Here is an 18,734-nt window from a genome sequence, read left to right on the forward strand (position 1 = left end):
AAAGAAAAAAGAAAAAAGAAAACAAGGCGGGTCCCATTTGTCATGTGAGAGTAACATGACACTTAAATGATATGTATAAAACCCTTAAATGAAACATGAGAATATTGGATTAAATTATACTTTCGCTTTTTCTACCGTTAATGTAGATAATTTATCTACATTGAGCCCAAAATGATATATTTTTGAGGCAGAATCAAGATATTTTTGTAATTGTAATTTATTTCAAAGTTATAATGGTCTTTTTTATTTTAATTTTTGAACCCAAAACGACGTCGTTTTGGGAATCAATATAGATAACTTATCTACATTCACTGTAGAAATATTAGGGCTCGTTTGGTGGACATGATAGGATAAGAATAGGATATGATATGGAGCTGATAAGGATAAGATATGATATGAGGCTAATAAGCCTATATGATATCATGTGTTTGATGGGCACCTGATTAGCAATATGATAAGATTATGTAGAAGGAGAAAGGAAAAAAAAGAAGGAAATATAATGCAATAAATACAAATATATTGGGTAGGTGAGAATTTATTGAGTATTTAATATTGATATCCTATCCTATTGAATCCTAACCCAGCTCCCTCATAGGATAAGAAATCATACATTTGATAGGATAAAATGAGACAATAGGATAAGCTAATCATATCTTATTGACCCACCAAACAAGAGATAAGAGTAGGATATGATAAATTATCTTATCCTATCTTCCTTATCAGGTGCTCCAAACAGGCCCTTAAAGTTTAAATTATAAGGGTTAAATGTCTCTTATAGGAGATAAAATTATTTTATATATATATATATATGTATATATAATATCATATTTTTTTTTTTTTTTTGACATAACCTCACTTAGGTCTCGCACTCTTAGATAAAAAACATCACGTCCAAAATATAAAAAGAGTTTTATGTTTATCATTTAACATAATATAACTTTACTTTCCTACACACATTAAAGAGATGAGGTCCACATATTTTTCTTTCTCTTTCATCATTCCACTTTCTCTCTCCCTTTTGATGTGAGAGTTAGAAACAACACTTACGTTATGTTACATAACACTAATAAAACCCATATAAAAATGATAATTTATTACGATCGTAACGCTAGCTTAAAAGAAGAAGGATGCAAAGACTGTAAACGAAGCGTTTAGATTTAAGAAGAACAGAAGATGCAGCTTCGTCCATCTTGCTTCCTCTATCGTATTCCTTTCCTATCGCGTTAGGGTTTCCAGAAATTCAATTTCCCTTCATTCCTTCAGCGTCCGTAGGCGTAGCATCTCGCAATTCCTCCGTTGTTTGGTATTCGTAATTGTTCAAATCGAAAAAATCGGGCCTCAAGGTATGATATTTCATTACCTGAAATGCAATTTGTTGTTAATTGTGTTACATCCGCGATGTCGTATCATCAATTTCTACGAAAATTCAAATAAAACAATTTTTTTTTTCAGTATCATTCAAATGTTTGTGAATATTATTTTTGTGCAAATTAGTACGATTATGAATTAATTTTTTGTGTGCCTGTAACCTACATTGTGAGTTGCGACACGTACCTTTGTTCAACAATTATGATCCCTGTTCCCCCTAAGTTATTCACTTGAGTTGCTGCTGAGGCATGAATATTTGTTCTCTAATAATTTTCATTTTCTTAATGTTCCCAGGGAACTGAATCTTTGGTGCATTTGAATTTGAATAGCATGCGCATATAATAAAGAAAAAAATGCAGGCTGAGACGCAAATCTCGCTTGATTCGAATACTCAACTTTGTCCAGAGACTGTTGTTTCAATTCAAAATGGGGATCCTGGTGTTTCCTCGTCTCTTGCAAATGCTGTCATGCCTCAGCAGCCAGGTTAGTCTTTTCCCTTAATTGTTATTTTTTTTATTTTGAGTACAATTAGACTTTGTGCTTTGGAAGGGGAACCTTGGCGCAACAGTATGTGTTGTTGCCATGTGCAGCCTCTTGCAAATGCAAGGTAAGGCTGCTAATGACCCATTGCTTTGATGCTTGAGGCATGTGATTGTTGAGAAGTAAAGGTTTCACAGTTTAACTCTTGCCTTCATTTATAGCTCCGAAAAAACCAACCCGGCAGTGGGCTGCTTGGACTCGTCAAGAGGAGGAAAGCTTCTTCACTGCACTACGGCAAGTTGGAAAGGTGTGTTTATCTTGGTTATTATTACCTTTGTGTGTTTGTTTCTTTTGGTAACAGAATAATTGCTAATCACGATATCCTTTGAACCTAGAATTTTGAGAAAATCACTTGCCGTGTACAAAGTAAAAACAAGGATCAGGTATCCATCATTATGATGCTTTTTTACCATTTCAGTTTTCCCTTTTTTATTTTTTTTTCTGAAAATGATGATGTTTGAGATTTATGGCTGATAATGTCATGGCTTGTTTTTCTTTTCTCCCTCTCTTTTTCTCGTGGTGGCTGACTTGCAGGTCAGGCATTATTACTATCGGCTTGTGAGACGGATGAACAAGCTTCTTGGTCCAGGATTATGTTTGGATGCTAAAAACTCAAAAGATACTAATGCTGCAATGCTTCGTTGGTAATATAATTTACTCAGAGTAGTTGTTTGTCAAATGGGTTATATCTATAGTGGAAGACGTAGACTAGCATTTTTTGCATTTTATTTATGTCAAACAAGATTATCAAACCGCAATAAAATTGTGAATCATCTAATTTTTTAATCGTGAATCTTAAGAGGGAGTGAGTGACTATGTGAATCCCCTGTTTTAGAAGAATGAAAACATGCAATGGAATAATCAAATGAGGTGCATTCAGTAGTACTCCTGTAGTTCCTTTTCATTTAGTAATTTAATCTTCTTTGACTTTTAAATTTCTTTTATGAGAATTGATGAATGGAAAGCAAAAAAGAAAAAATAAATTAATGAATCATTGAATCATGTGCTTCGTATCAGTGATACAGAATAGCACCGATTCTTGCATATATCGTATGATTGAAGGCCATCTCCTGTTCATCACATGATACGAATTGCTGACTTGCAAAATCATATCAAATTGTGAGATTTGAATTGCAAATCGTAAGATTCTAAAACTATGATGTCAAATAGATCAAGGGTGTATGTTGGAGCATTGATGCAGAACTGGAATTTAGTTGATTTTGTAGGATACTTGTAAGGAAAATAATGAAAAGAACTAGTTGATATTGGGAGGAGAACATGACTCTTAAGTGAATCATGAAATATCTGAAACTCTTATTTGAAGAGAGATTATTACATTTCTACAACATTTCACATTGCTTGGGTTGAACTCTTCTCTGATGACTGAAAAGTGTATTAGGACTTTTACCAGGCTATCAGCATCAAAGATCCTATGCTACGAAAATGTGGGGAATGTTTTAAAGGGCATATTTCTTCAAAGAGAACTAATTGAGTTTCTGATTTGAGTTTAATTTTGATGCAATATTATGTAAAAGAGTTTTACACCATCATCCAATGATGTGTTGCCCATCATTTAATGAGTTCAACTATGTAACAATTACATGAGATGTCAAACTCATTAAATGATATGGTGATAGAGCCCTGCTACGTAAGGCCCAACTTCAACAAGTCTACAGCAGAGACAAATATAGAAGAAGAGGACTCAATGCAAAAGAGCCCAATACGAAAGAGCCCAATACTAAGCAGATGGAGGTTGAGCCAGTGGCAATAGAGGCCAAGGCAACGTTGTTAGAAAATGCTGAGTCAGCTGGAGGTTAGAAGAGAACGTGGGGGCAACAATTCAGTTAGCAAGGGATGGGTATTAGTAGAGTGAGGAGCAGGAAAGAGAGGCACCAAGGGGTCATATTGTTATGAGTGTTTTGAGAGTCAGCAAGGGTTGCTCTTGTTATTTTCTTTCTTCTGTAATTTCTTTTCCTTCAAGCATTGATCCATAGCACACTATGGAGAACCAGATGCATTGTTCTTTGAATTGTTGTTATTTTGAGTTGTGATTAATACAAGAGTAATATTCAGTACAATTTTTTGTTAATTTACACCAGTTTATCAAAAATATACAGTACCTTATCTGCTAAGTTTACGTAAATTCGTATCAAGTGGTATCAAAGCTCCGACTGGGAGCTGGGTTATGGTAAGAACGCGTAACATGGAAGGAATGGAGGAAAGACTGAGACGAGGAGAACGGAACCAAGAAGAGTTAATGAGACGCATGGATGCTAATGATACCAATCAAGCGGAAATTATTCGCCAACTACGAGAACTAGGCGCAGGTATGGAGCAACTCCGTTCGGATGAGTTCCGCAGCAGGGGAAGAAACGGTTCTGAAGCCTCTCATGGTAGTCACCGAGGGGGAGGAAACATGGATCATCGGGTGAGGAAACTGGATGTACCAATTTTTTCAGGTGAAAATGCGTATGCGTGGCTTAGCAAAGTGGAGCGGTATTTCCAGGTGAATGGAGTGGAGGAAGAAGACAAGGTGCCCACTGTGATGTTAGTATTAGAAGGTGAAGCCCTGAATTGGTATCGTTGGTGGGAGCTGGATAAATCAACGGCGGCGTGGGGGCAATTCCGGCGTGAGGTGTTGTGCCGATTTCAACCGGAGCTCCTGGATAATCCGTATGGACCTCTGTACGCGTTGAAACAGACGAACTCGGTGCAAGTATTCAGAAACGAATTTGAGACGGTGGTAGGGACGATGCGCTACATGGATGAGGAGATGTTGAAGGGGGCTTGGCTGAGTGGGCTCAAGCCTAGTATCCGTCAAGAAATTCTGATGACGCCTGGGCTCAGTTTGGCTTCTATGTTAAAAATGGCCCAACGAATTGACCAAAGGGATGCGGCCTGGATGGATGAAGGGGTGGGGTATTTTGGGCCTAAGGGTTTGAATGGCCCAGTTCGCAATAATGGGCAAGTCAGTTACTCTAAGGGAAGTTTTATTAGAAATTCAGGCCCTCAAACATCAGCCCTAAACCAAGTGCCCTAACCGGTGGAGAGGCAGCCGCCGCGTCTCAGGGCAGCTCTACGTCGGTCCAGGGTGGTTTCCGGCGGATTTCTAACGCGGAGGCCGCGGACCGGCGAAAACGCGGCCTGTGTTTTCATTGTGAGGACCGGTGGACACCAGAGCATCGTTGTTCCTCTCGTCAACTTCACCTATTGATCATGGACGATGGTGACGAAGATGAGGCGCACAACGTTGGCAGGGACTCCGAAATGGTCTTGGAGCCCGTCAAAGAACCAGATGAGTCACCGTTACAGCTCACGTTGCATAGTATTATGGGCCTCACCTCCAATCAATCGATGAAAGTGTGGGGGGAAGTCGAAGGAGAAAGGCTGGAGGTGCTTATTGACTGTGGGGCCACCAGCAACTTCGTGAAGGCTGAGGTTGTCCAGCGTCTTGGGCTAACGGTGGATGAGACTCCTTCGTTCAATGTTGTAGTTGGAGACGGACACAAGGTGGAATGCCGTGGTGTGTGTAGAAGGGTGAAGGTCAGAGTTCAGGAGCATGATATCGTGCAGGATCTCTTTCTCTTCGCGCTAGGGGGTGCTGACATTGTCCTGGGGTTGGATTGGCTGAGGGAATTAGGGGAAATCAGAGCTAATTTTCGGGAAATGACACTTAGATTTGGGGAACCAGGGAAGGAGAATGGGAGATCCCACCCTGTCCAGAACCCTTTCTTCTCTTAAGCCCATGACTAAGGCCCTCAAGCAAACTGGACAAGGTTATTTTGTGGCTAAGGAGGACCAGAATATGGAAGAGACTCTCGAGGACAGCATTTTTCCTCAGGGGTGGAAGGAGTTGGGGAAGTTGTTGGAAGATTTTGGGGATTTGTTTGCTCGGCCAAATGGAATCCCCCCTCAGAGGACCAGAGACCATGCAATTATCTTGAAATCAGGGAGTCAGGTGACCAATAGTCGTCCTTACAGGTACCCGTATTATCCAAAGTCTGAAATTGAAAAAATGATTGCTGAACTTTTAAGTGATGGGTTCATCAGGCCTAGTGTGAGCCCTTATTCAAGCCCTGTCATCCTGGTAAAGAAAAAAGACGGTAGTTGGAGAGTGTGTGTGGACTATATAGGGCGTTGAACAAAATGACGGTGCCAGACAGGTTCCCAATTCCAGTGGTTGAGGAATTGCTCGATGAACTAGGGGGTTCTAAGCTGTTCAGCAAGCTGGACTTGAAATCTGGATATCATCAGATCAAGATGAGGGAGGAAGACATTCCCAAGACCGCATTCCGAACCCATGAGGGGTACTACGAGTACTTAGTGATGCCATTTGGCCTCACTAATGCTCCCTCAACCTTCAATGCGCTTATGAATGAGGTATTAAAGCCCTTTTTACGGAAGTTTGTGTTGGTTTTTTTGGATGATATCTTAATTTACAGTGAGAACGCCTTGGAACATCTTGAACATCTCAACTTGGTCTTTTCGGCTTTAAGGAAACATCAGCTGTTTGTGAACAAAAAAAAAATGCAAACTGGGGCAGAGTCAAATTGAATACCTGGGACACTTCATTACTGCAAAGGGTGTGAGTGCTGATCCCAGCAAAATCATGGCCATGACCAAGTGGCCAAGCCCGAAGAATGTGAAGGAGTTGAGAGGCTTTCTGGGGCTCACGGGATACTATAGGAAATTTGTTCGGGATTATGGGAAAATTGCTCAATCCCTGACTCAACTACTCAAGAAAGATGGGTTTAAGTGGGATGAAACGTCAGAGGAAGCTTTTCAGATTTTAAAGAAAGCTATGACTATGACGCCTGTATTGTCTTTGCCCGATTTTTCTAAACAGTTCACAGTTGTCACCGATGCCTCAGGGAAGGGTATAGGGGCAGTCCTAATGCAAGAGGGCCGACCATTAGCCTATCTGAGTCAAGGATTCTCCAATGCTGCTCTGTCTAAATCAGTGTATGAAAAGGAATTGATGGCCATTGTCTTTGCGGTGAAGAAATGGCGTCATTATTTGCTTGGGCACCATTTTGTAGTCAAAACTAACCAAAAAAGTCTCAGGTTTCTGTTGGATCAATCTGTGTTAGGAGAGGAACAACAGAGGTGGACTTCCAAGTTATTGGGGTACGATTTTGAAATCCAGTATCAACCTGGTAAAGAAAATGTGGTGGTAGATGCTCTTTCGCGGACAATGTGGTACTCCTCTATCTCTCAAGTTCAGCTGCCTGAATTAGAGGAGGTGGACAGTGAAGTTCAGCGTGATCCCAAGCTGCGTGCAATGGTACAGGCGCTGGTGCTGCAATCAGATGCTTATGAAGGGTTTAAACTGGAAGGAGGTAGACTTTTTTACAAGGACATGTTAGTGCTCTCTTCTTCCTCTAGATTTATTCCCTTGATCATGCATGAGTTCCATGACTCGAATGTGGGTGGGCATTCGGGTTTCTCTCGCACTTACAAGGTATTGGGCCTTGTATATTGGGAAGGAATGCGCAAGTTTATTCAGCAGTATGTTAAGGAGTGCTCGGTATGCCAACAAAACAAGGTTCTAAATTTGTCTCCGGCGGGTCTTCTTCAACCGTTACCTATCCCCACACAAGTGTGGTCTGAAATCTCCATGGATTTTATCGGAGGGCTCCCTCGAGCGTTTGGAGTTGATACTATTTTTGTGGTGGTTGACCGGTTAACGAAGTACGCTCATTTTATGACTTTATCTCATCCTTATTCAGCAAAGCAGGTGGCTGAACTGTTTATTAAGGAAGTGGTGCGTTTACATGGTTTTCCATTGACCATAGTCTCGGATAGAGACAAGATTTTTTTGAGCAGGTTTTGGTCCGAGTTATTCAAGGCTGCAGGGACCAAATTGCATTATAGTACGGCCTATCATCCTCAGTCGAATGGCCAAACGGAGGTGGTCAATCGGGGTTTGGAAACTTATCTCCGTTGTTTTTGTGGGCCTAAACCGAGAAGCTGGCCTAGGTGGTTACATTGGGCTGAGTTCTGGTACAATACTACATACAAGGAATCAACGGGGATGACACCGTTCAAGGTACTCTATGGAGCTGAACCCCCTCATTTGTTAAGAGTGGGGAACAGTTTTTTACGAATGGATGCGGTCTCATCATTGCTGGCTGAGAGAGAAGTCATACTTGAGGAGCTAAAGACATCTTTAGAAAAGGCCCAAAATCGTATGAAGGTTCAGGCGGATAAACACCGCAGGGATGTGCAGTTTGAAGTTGGAGATAGAGTGTATCTCAAGCTGCAACCATACCGGCTTAAGACTTTAGCAACCAGAATTAATGAAAAATTGAGCCCAAGGTTCTATGGGCCTTTCTTGGTAGAGGAAAAAATTGGGTCAGCTGCATACAAGTTATCTTTACCTGCCGGGTGTAAAATTCACCCGGTTTTTCATGTTTCATTACTTAAGAAGGCTGATCCATTAGTGCAAAATCATCAGCCTTTACCTTCAGTTTTGTCCGCTGATTGGGAATTACAGGTTAGGCCTGCTGAGATTTTAGATTGGCGTCGGGATGCTCAGGGCCATGTTCAGGTTCTTGTCAAGTGGTTGGGGTTGCCTGACTTTGAAAACTCTTGGGAAAATTTTGTCACTTTGGATGCCCAGTTTCCAGAACTGCACCTTGAGGACAAGGTGCTCTTGTTGGGGGGGAGTATTGATAGAGCCCTGCTACGTAAGGCCCAACTTCAACAAGTCTACAGCAGAGACAAATATAGAAGAAGAGGACTCAATGCAAAAGAGCCCAATACGAAAGAGCCCAATACTAAGCAGATGGTGGTTGAGCCAGTGGCAATAGAGGCCAAGGCAACGTTGTTAGAAAATGCTGAGTCAGCTGGAGGTTAGAAGAGAACGTGGGGGCAACAATTCAGTTAGCAAGGGATGGGTATTAGTAGAGTGAGGAGCAGGAAAGAGAGGCACCAAGGGGTCATATTGTTATGAGTGTTTTGAGAGTCAGCAAGGGTTGCTCTTGTTATTTTCTTTCTTCTGTAATTTCTTTTCCTTCAAGCATTGATCCATAGCACACTATGGAGAACCAGATGCATTGTTCTTTGAATTGTTGTTATTTTGAGTTGTGATTAATACAAGAGTAATATTCAGTACAATTTTCTGTTAATTTACACCAGTTTATCAAAAATATACAGTACCTTATCTGCTAAGTTTACGTAAATTCGTATCATATGGCAATTAATAGAAATTTGGAATTAACAGTAGAAATAAGGGAGACTAAGCTCCTTATAAGCAAAGGTAGCCCTCTGTTTAAGACTAAAATTGAAAGAGAAATGAAGAAAAAAGGAGAAAATAACAAGGGAAATTCTGCAGATGCTCAGAATCTCTCCAATCTCTTGCAAGTCCTTTCCACCTCACTCAATTCATGCCTGCTTCCCTTTCCCCTCCTCCCATTTTATTCCTCCGTTTTGCTCCTAACCTCCTAAACAATTCCCTATCTTTTTTCCCAATGTCCCACCTGCTATGTGGACTGGTGTTTACAGTTCAAATCCCCTTGCTGACTCCCAATTCCCTCACTAATTATCTTAGTCAGTTACTTGTGCTAAGCAGTCTTCTCCTTCTACTATGAATCCTAGTAATGGGTGAGTATCTATCAGCAGCACATCATTGGATTATAATGTAAAACTTTTATACATTGAGAGTGCATTTTCTAATTGTATCATCTTATAGTAATTTCCTGCATAAGAATTGGGGTATACTACTATTGTTGTAGGATTTGTTTTTTCATTGAAAGTTTTTCATTCAATGATAGAGATGCTCTCTTCTCAAATTATCTAACCTGTGACACAGGTGGTCTTTATTAGAAAAGTACAGCTGCAAAGCCTCAAAGCTTCACCTAAAGCCCCGAAGGTTTAAAATATTTTTAGAAGCCTTGGTTAGTCAAGACTATTTATATTTTTCTGGGAATTTTTATGTTTTTATTTTTGATATATTCAGTATGTGCTGGAGCTGAGCTATATTTTTTGCCATGAAGGAGCGCCAACTTTTGAAGGACCGGAAGAAGAATGTAAGGAAGCGACCTTCGCAGGGAGCAAATTGTCTTCTTCCTGCTCCTAACACAGTCTCAAATCAAAGTAAAGCATCAGGAAATGATGCCCGTGCAGTTAAACTGGTACTTGTTGACAGTCAAAATATGTTAAAACTAGGACCTTCAAGACCATCATTGAAGCGCAATGTAAACATGGGTGTTAGCCGTAGTAACAGTAAGGGAGATTCAAATACCATGAAACCTACAAGGCAACGAAAGAAATCTGGTGATTCTTTTTCAATCCCCTTGAGATCTTTTACCAGTTTTCTATTTTAAACTATTTTTTCCTTTCATGATAATATGTATTTAAAGTAAATTTACTTATGTTAATGGTTTGTTTTTCCTTTTATAATAAGGAATTTCTTATGTCTCTCTCTACCAGGAACGACAGCTGCATATAAAAAATGGGAGAAGGCTGCAATTGCTGGTGTTTCTTTAGTTGCAGATGCTGCTGAGCATTTGGAGCGAGCTTCCACCACCAAGGAGGTTGAACCTGACCAGGAGAATCCAGGTAGCTATCACAGTGATAGTTTTATCAGATCCTTGCTCCCATAAGGACTTTCTTGGGGTCTTCTGTGACTTCAGACTGATTTTTATATGTTCATTCCAGGAGAACAATGTTCTGATCCTGCTGATTATGTACTTCCCACTTTACCCACATTTCCACAAAATCACTTTGTTGATAACAATGTGCAGAATATTATGAAAGTTAAGCTCCAGTTATTCCCAATTGATGAACCTACTCGAAGAGCCTTGGAAATGGTGAGTATGAAAGAAAACTGACACACACCTTACTGTAGCAATGTAAAAGTGCTTTTAACAACTGTAAATTCATGTTTTTTTTCCTTTCCTTTTATTCCCTAGGATAAGCATAATCCGTACCTGGAGCTTACATTTAGTACACGAAAGAAGATATCATCAATTTTAGAGCATCTAAACCGTAAATGGGGTAATTCAAGCATAGCAATTGGAGAATTAATGCTTTTTCCTTATAATATTCAAAGGGAAAACTTGGTTAATTATCAGAGATGGACCCAGGAATCTACTCTTAGTGCAGCAGATATATATGCAATGCTTGGAAGCCCGCCCATATTCCGTTTAAGGTACCTTTTTTCCATGTTGCTCTTTTGGCTTCCTTGTTATATCTTGTTAGAATATTAGATATGATATGATTAGATTTGATTAGATATGATTGGATTCTGTCTTATCCGTAAATAGTCTGACTGTATTCTGACTGTATTAGGATTAAGTTTGGATTAGGTTTGGGCCTTACACTTAAGCCCATTAGGATCTCTATATATTGTAACTCCCTGACACAGATCAATACACAACGTATTCTTTTACATTTCACTTGGTATCAGAGCTTTTTCGCTCTGGGGATCCGCTTCCGCTAAAACCCTAAGCCCACTGCTTAGGTGTTCTCTTCTACTTTACCGTGCATTCTTCCGGCGAGTTTCTCTCTAAGCCGTGTGTCTCTCCGGCTTGTTTCTTCAACTGTCAGAACCACTTCCCGCCGCCAACAACCGCCGCTCGTCACTGTTCAGGCCACCGGAACCACTTCCGGCCGCCAACAACCGCCGCTCGTCACTGTTCCAGCCACCAGAGCACTGTTCCGGCGAGTTTTCAGCCCAGACTACCTGCAATCAGGACCGTCTCATCCCGGCGACCAGTTCTGTGGTGGTCCGACCACCGTCGCGTCATCAACGCGCCTCCACGCGCCGTTCTTCTCCTCTGCGCGTGGTGCTCACGCGCCACCTTCAACCGGCGCGTGTGCACTGTTCCGGTGGATTTTTCCGGCCGTTCTTGGACAGAACTTCTCGCCTTCTTCTCCTCTTTCTGGATCTGTGCTTGGTTCTTTGTGGGTCTCACTTTAGACGCGTGGTTCTCCTTGATTGGATATCGTTTGCCTTCGTTTACGGCTTTTATATTCTGTTTTTAAATGGCAGCAGCGTCCACTGATCTCTCGGAGGATTCTACCTCTCTTGCTGCGAATATAGCTCAGTCAGACAATGCATCATTTGGTTCAGTTTCTCTCTCACTTGCGGACTATGCTGCACTCCAAACTCTTCTCAAGAAAGCTTCTCCTCAGTCTCAACCATATACTGGTAATCCCGTTGCTTGTGTTTCTCATTCTACATCACTTGGCACTTGGATATTTGACTCAGGTGCTACCGATCATCTCTGTGGTAATAAGGAACTTTTTACATCTCTTACTTATTCTGATCATTTACCTTCTTTTACCCTTGCGGATGGAACCAAAGCCCCAGTTCGTGGGATTGGACAAGCTCGTCCGACCTCTACCTTGGCCTTGACATCTGTTTATTACATTCCTGGCATCCCTTATAACTTAATTTCTATTAGTAAGTTGATCCATTCCCTCACTTGCACCATTACTTTCTCTAACCATTCTGTTTCTGTGCAGGATCCGGGTACGGGGGAAATGATTGGAGTGGGTCGTGAGTCACGGGGGCTTTACTATCTGGATGTGCCTCGTCCTTCAGTGGCACTCTCTCTCACAGAATCTCCACAACTTATCCACAGTCGCCTCGGTCATCCAAGTCTTTCGAAGTTGCAGAAAATGGTTCCTCTTTTATCCGGTCTTCAGTCTTTAGATTGTGTGTCATGTCAACAAGGGAAGCATACACGTTCCTCTTTTGCCAATCGAGTCAATAAACGAGCTGATGCCCCTTTTTCTCTTGTTCATTCAGATATCTGGGGTCCAAGTCGTACCTTGTCTGTTTTAGGTTTTCGGTATTTCGTTACCTTTATTGATGATTTTTCCCGTTGCACTTGGGTCTATTTAATGAAAAATCGTTCTGAGTTATTTTCCATTTATAAAAAGTTTTATACTGAGATTCATACTCAATTTGGTGTTTCTATTCGTATTCTACGTAGTGATAATGCTAAGGAATATGTTTCTATTGATTTTTCTAATTTCTTGGCCACACAAGGTACTTTACATCAAACTACTTGTCCTCACACTCCACAACAAAATGGGGTGGCTGAACGTAAAAACAGACATCTCATTGAAACTGCACGTACCCTTCTTCTTCATATGCAGGTTCCCCTTCACTTCTGGGCAGATGCTGTACTCATCTCTTGTTTTCTCATCAATCGCATGCCCTCATCTGTGCTCAACAATGACATTCCTCATAACCTATTGCTTCCAGATGTTCCTCTTTATCCTCTAACTCCACATGTCTTTGGTTGTACTTGTTTTGTTCATAATCTCACTCCTGGTAAGGATAAGTTAACATCCAAAGCCTTTCAGTGTATCTTTCTTGGTTATTCTCGTCTTCAAAAGGGTTATCGTTGTTATTCTCCCGATCTTAAGCGTTACTTAGTTTCCGCTGATGTCACTTTTCTTGATCAACAACCCTTTAATTCTATTCCATCTCAGTTGTCACAGGTTGATCATGTTCTTCCTGTCCCTTTTCTTGACTTGTCTTTGCCAGCTGCAGGTGCTTCTATTCCAAATGAGCAACCTATTGCTTCTATACCTGAGGACCGTCCACTTCTCACCTATCAACGTCGCAAAACTATGCCTCCTGTCGACTCGACTCTTGCTGACTCATCGCCCACTGCTGTTGCTTCTTCCTCTCCGGATCCTTCACCAGAGGCTCTTCCCATTGCTCAAAGAAAAGGTACTCGTACTACTCGTAATCCTTATCCTCTTTATACTTTTTTGAGCTATGACCGTCTTTCTTCACCTCATTTCACCTTTGTTTCTAGTCTTTCTTCTATTTCTATTCCTAAGACCACAGGTGAAGCACTTTCCCATCCAGGGTGGCGCCAAGCGATGCTTGATGAGATGACTGCACTTCATTCCAATGGCACTTGGGACCTTGTTTCTGCTCCTCCACAGAAGTCTACAGTTGGTTGTCGCTGGGTGTTTACTGTGAAAGTTGGACCTGATGGCCATGTTGATCGACTCAAGGCCCGCCTAGTTGCAAAGGGTTTTACTCAAATATTCGGCCTTGATTATAGCGATACATTCTCTCCGGTCGCTAAGATGGCGTCCGTCCGCCTATTTCTTGCCCTTGCTGCTGTTCGTCACTGGCCACTCCTTCAACTTGACATAAAAAATGCCTTTCTTCATGGTGATTTACAAGAAGAAGTTTACATGGAGCAACCACCTGGTTTTGTTGCTCAGGGGGAGCCTGGGAAGGTGTGTCGTCTTCGAAAATCCTTATATGGTCTCAAGCAGTCTCCTCGAGCATGGTTCAGTCGCTTCAGTTCTGCTGTTCAGGAGTTTGGCCTAATTCGCAGTAAAGTTGACCACTCTGTGTTCTATAGGATCACATCTCCTGATAAGTGCATCTATTTGTTAGTCTATGTTGATGACATCATTCTCACCGGGAGTGATCAAGACGGAATCCATCAGTTAAAACAACATTTATTCAGTGCATTTCAAACAAAGGACCTTGGGAAGCTGCGTTACTTCTTGGGAATTGAGGTAGCACAATCTAGACAGGGCATTTCTATCTGTCAAAGGAAGTATGCCTTGGATATCCTAGAAGAGTCTGGTATGTTGGCGTGTAAGCCAGTTGATACACCAATGGATCCTAATGTTAAGTTATTGCCCAGACAGGGGGAGCCGTTATCTGATCCTGGACGTTATCGAAGGCTGATTGGGAAGCTCAATTATCTTACTGTGACTAGGCCAGATATTTCTTTCGCTGTCAGTACGGCCAGTCAGTTCCTTGATTCCCCTTGTGATTCACATTGGGATGCTGCTGTGAGGATCCTCCGATACATCAAAGGAGCACCAGGAAAAGGTTTGTTGTATTCGGATCAGGGAAATACAGAAATTTGTGGTTACTCAGATGCCGATTGGGCAGGATCACCCTCGGACAGACGCTCTACTTCTGGTTATTGTGTCTTCTTCGGAGGAAACTTAATCTCATGGAAAAGCAAGAAACAACCTGTTGTTTCCCGATCTAGTGCAGAAGCTGAGTATCGTGCAATGGCAAATACTACCTGTGAGTTGATCTGGTTAAAGCAGTTGATTCAGGAGCTTCATCTTTGTGAACAGAAACAACCCATGACACTCATCTGTGATAATCAAGCTGCGCTACATATATCCTCTAATCCTGTTTTTCATGAGAGGACCAAACATATAGAGATTGATTGTCACTTCATTCGGGAAAAGATTCAGTCAGGAGAAATCAAGACAGCTTTTGTCAACTCATCTAATCAACTAGCAGATGTTTTCACTAAAGCTCTTAGAGGTCCTCGGGTTGAATACATTTGTAACAAGCTTGGTGCTCATAATATATACGCACCAGCTTGAGGGGGAGTGTTAGAATATTAGATATGATATGATTAGATTTGATTAGATATGATTGGATTCTGTCTTATCCGTAAATAGTCTGACTGTATTCTGACTGTATTAGGATTAGGTTTGGATTAGGTTTGGGCCTTACACTTAAGCCCATTAGGATCTCTATATATTGTAACTCCCTGACACAGATCAATACACAACGTATTCTTTTACATTTCACTTATCTGAAGTAACTAAACAGTAACATGTAAGGCGATGGACTTACTTTTTATGTTTTTAATATAATCATTCAGATAAAATAACATGAATTTATTTTAATTTAATTTATTGATTAATTGGTTAATTTTTAATCATGTTTTCTGTTGAAATCTTGAATTAATGAGGGAAACATAAACAAGATAATTTTAAATGTGCAGAGTTTTAGAAAGCCATGAAATATTCTGGTATTCTATACAGAGAAGAGTGTGCTATAAATGGAAAACCATGTGGGTTACTTTACCTTCTTTATTAGAGATTTAAGATGTAGTTACATATTTATCAAGTGTTTTGAGTCCTTTATTGGTAGCAATTTAATTCAAAAATGAAATTTGGAAAGCATGCTAGAGAAAAGAAAACAGCATGAAGGGCTTGTGCGCATAGAATGAGGTTGTCTGTTTGTATCAAGCTACAAGGGATAGATTAAAAAAATATCAAATATGGAATGGAATTTGAATAAACTTGGATTTCTAGCTTTTAACTCGGTGTCGGTGGATACAAAATTTAGATCTAATTTTAACGTGGGAAAGTTGAGCTATGTAGAAATGTAAAGATTTAATAAATTCGAATATTAGAAGAAGAAATTACCCTTCTTTTTCCTTCTCTGAGAAGCCTATAACCTATACTTTGGTCAACTTTATCGGGGGAAGCTTTTGTTCTACTATATTTAGCTTGGAATGTGATCATACTTACATTTCTTTGGAAAGGTATGGTTGGTTCTCCAATAGCGAGCTTGGGTTATTAAATATGCAAGTGCAATCCAAAATCAGTGTGGACAATACTAAGGATCAGATTGTTAATTCGGCATCGCTTCTTACACCATCAACTAATAATCCTTCCATGGAGCACTCTGAAGATTGTGGAACGTCCATGAACAGAAATTCTCCTCTTACCACTACTTCAACTGATTTGCCTAATACTAGAGATGACAACGTTTACCTGAATACAAGCACTCTGGAATCTTGTGATCCTACAGCCAATATATTGTGGCATGGAAAAGATGTTAGGGATGGAGCTGTGACTAGACAGTTGGAAGAAATGGTAATTGTCATCCTCTCATTCCTTGTTCTTACTTTTATTAGACCTGAAGTGTTACTGTAGATTTTCATCTTTTGTGTCACAGGATCTTGAAGTGCCGCTGTATTTTGCTCTGTTGGCTCTTATGATATAAATTTTCTCATTTCACCTTGTGATCTTTGACATAACCCCCTCTCCCCAGCCCTTTTTAGATTTTTATGCTCCAATTAAGCATTGCATTTAAGATTCTTACTAGCGTATATTAACTTACTGTATTTGTTTGGTTAATTAAGTTGCATAATGTGTCATTACTAGCATCCATGTCTATATGCCATTGTTTAAACTTTAATTTCCTTGTATGTGTTCAGGATGAGTTGAAATTAAGCAGCGGAACAGGACTGTCAGCTAGTGAGTGGGCTGACAGCCTTACCAACATTAGTGTAGGGGACCTACTCTCAGGAGTGTCCCAGGATCATGAAGATAACCGCATTGATCCTCCTATTGCTGAGAATTGTCACAGTGTTCAGCAAATTCCTTTTAGTAGTGATTCTTTTGATGCTGCTATTGCTGCTCACATAGCTAGACACCAGATCAAGACGGGACAACCAACTCCGGTATTGCATATGTCTTCCATCTGGGATGCCGAAGAAACATGTGATGCTTTCTTATTTAAAAAGGATCCTATTCTTCGTGAAGATGGTCCTTCTTTATCTCCCATCGAGTCTGAGAAAAAGGTTTCTGGAAGAAGCTTTGAGAATTTGGATAAGGTAGTATTTCTTTACACTTGTCTACTCTTGCTTGCAAAGTGAAATAAGGTTTAATTTTCATAGTTTTTATGGCAGCTGTCACCTGAAAAAGAAAGGCTTGGGGATGATTTTGCTCAAACAGACCCTCCTCTGCCTATGGACAGTTGCGAGTCTGATGCAGATATCCAAGATCATTTAACAAAGGATTTCAGTGGGCTAGCTGATATATATTGGGTATTTTTCTTTCTATAGTCCAGTTTTTATCCCTGTCAATGTCCATACAAACATGTTTTATCTCATGGAAGTAAACATGTTTTGAACTATCTATCAAAATAATAAATCTATGAACTTAAAAAATTTTAATTGTTATATTCATTAGAAAGATTGAACTGTTTTTTTTGCTTTTCATACTTATATTTTGGTAGTGTCTTAATGACATAAGTTTTGGGAGTACATAATATACAATACATCTAACTTTATTTCCCACCTCATTTTTCATTTCTATTCTATTGCAGCCTGATTCTTTGGGACCGTTGGATTTGGATACACCATCAACTAAGTACCATAGCAATGATCTAATTTTAAGTGATAGTCTTAGCGGACTGAATCGCTTGATAGCCAGCAGCCTAGATGCATTCCAGAATTGCTCCTTTTTTGGGTTTGACAAGAAGGAAGCACCATCAACAGTTGAGGCCCGAGAAACTGCCACTCTTTCAGATTTTAAAATTGGAAGTGGTATCTGAGACCCGACATGATGGGATCTTGGTAAAGTTTTCTGTTTCCGGATGAACTTTTCTGGTTGAAGTTTGTTAAGAATAACGTTTTCTCTTAAACTGACTAGAGGTGTGCTTGCTGAAGAATTGGTTTGAGCCACTTCAATTCTTCCTGTATATGTTTCTCTAATCTGGGTCTCTTCCTTTTGTACAAAAAAAAGGTCATGGAAGGATTTCACTGTATCAGTCTCTCGTTCGGTTCTCTCAGCTTCTGTAGAAATAACCTTTTTAAAGTAAACATATCCCTTCTTTTATTTTAGCTTCTGTACTTTGTATATTAAGAAAGAAGTCTTGCAACCCTATGGCATAGACTTTTTTTTTTTGGGTGATAGCTAATGGACAAGCACTATCAGTTATTTGATTATCTGATTTATTTCATTCGTTCCTTTAGTTATTTGTGGAATATAACTTGGGCCAGATACATAGCCTAAATGCATTTATCTGATTTAAAGTGATATACAAGCAATATATATTAATCCAACGCTCTTTTGGAATAAATTTTGGGTCGTTCATTTTTTTGCTAAAGTTTTAAATGATAAGGGATGAAAAAGCTCACATGCATTTATACTTTACATTTTAAGAAACTTATATGAATCGATCTTTTCTTTATTAGTTTGTAATATTTCAAATAAATATAAATGGTACGTTTTTTATAATACTTTTATTCATTGACTCAAGAAAATATATCTATTTTCATTTA

The 18,734-nt window shown here is 40.1% G+C and overlaps 1 protein-coding gene across 2 annotated transcripts; it reads left to right on the forward strand.

The window, feature by feature from the left end:
• The first annotated feature begins 1,136 nt into the window (after positions 1 to 1,136).
• LOC133299462 (TSL-kinase interacting protein 1) lies at positions 1,137 to 18,373 on the forward strand. Of its 2 annotated transcripts, XM_061498924.1 has the most exons (14): positions 1,137 to 1,343; positions 1,663 to 1,851; positions 2,070 to 2,155; positions 2,244 to 2,291; positions 2,443 to 2,552; positions 9,722 to 9,806; positions 9,906 to 10,185; positions 10,342 to 10,470; positions 10,570 to 10,721; positions 10,824 to 11,062; positions 16,206 to 16,539; positions 16,884 to 17,282; positions 17,358 to 17,495; positions 17,777 to 18,373. In XM_061498924.1, the coding sequence occupies exons 2-14, from the start codon at positions 1,722 to 1,724 to the stop codon at positions 18,002 to 18,004; spliced, it is 2,358 nt and encodes a 785-aa protein (XP_061354908.1). In that variant the 5' UTR covers positions 1,137 to 1,343; positions 1,663 to 1,721; the 3' UTR covers positions 18,005 to 18,373. The 2 variants fall into 2 exon arrangements, with proteins under 2 accessions (XP_061354908.1, XP_061354910.1); XM_061498926.1 differs by lacking the exons at positions 1,137 to 1,343; positions 1,663 to 1,851; positions 2,070 to 2,155; positions 2,244 to 2,291 and having other exon boundaries at positions 2,509 to 2,552; positions 9,722 to 9,781; positions 9,869 to 10,185.
• Positions 18,374 to 18,734: the final 361 nt, after the last annotated feature.

Source organism: Gastrolobium bilobum, unplaced genomic scaffold, assembly GCF_033153095.1.
Source record: "Gastrolobium bilobum isolate Gb01-03AN ecotype WA unplaced genomic scaffold, APGP_CSIRO_Gbil_v1 utg8594, whole genome shotgun sequence".
NCBI lineage: Eukaryota > Viridiplantae > Streptophyta > Magnoliopsida > Fabales > Fabaceae > Gastrolobium > Gastrolobium bilobum.

Excerpts from the sequence above, each read along its gene's own strand:
- LOC133299462 (XM_061498924.1), top strand. The coding sequence starts at position 1,722 with ATGCAGGCTGAGACGCAAATCTCGCTTGATTCGAATACTCAACTTTGT. Across the intron at positions 2,156-2,243 it reads CACTACGGCAAGTTGGAAAG|AATTTTGAGAAAATCACTTG; the intron begins GTGTGTTTATCT and ends CTTTGAACCTAG. Across the intron at positions 9,807-9,905 it reads AAATATTTTTAGAAGCCTTG|GAGCGCCAACTTTTGAAGGA; the intron begins GTTAGTCAAGAC and ends TTTGCCATGAAG.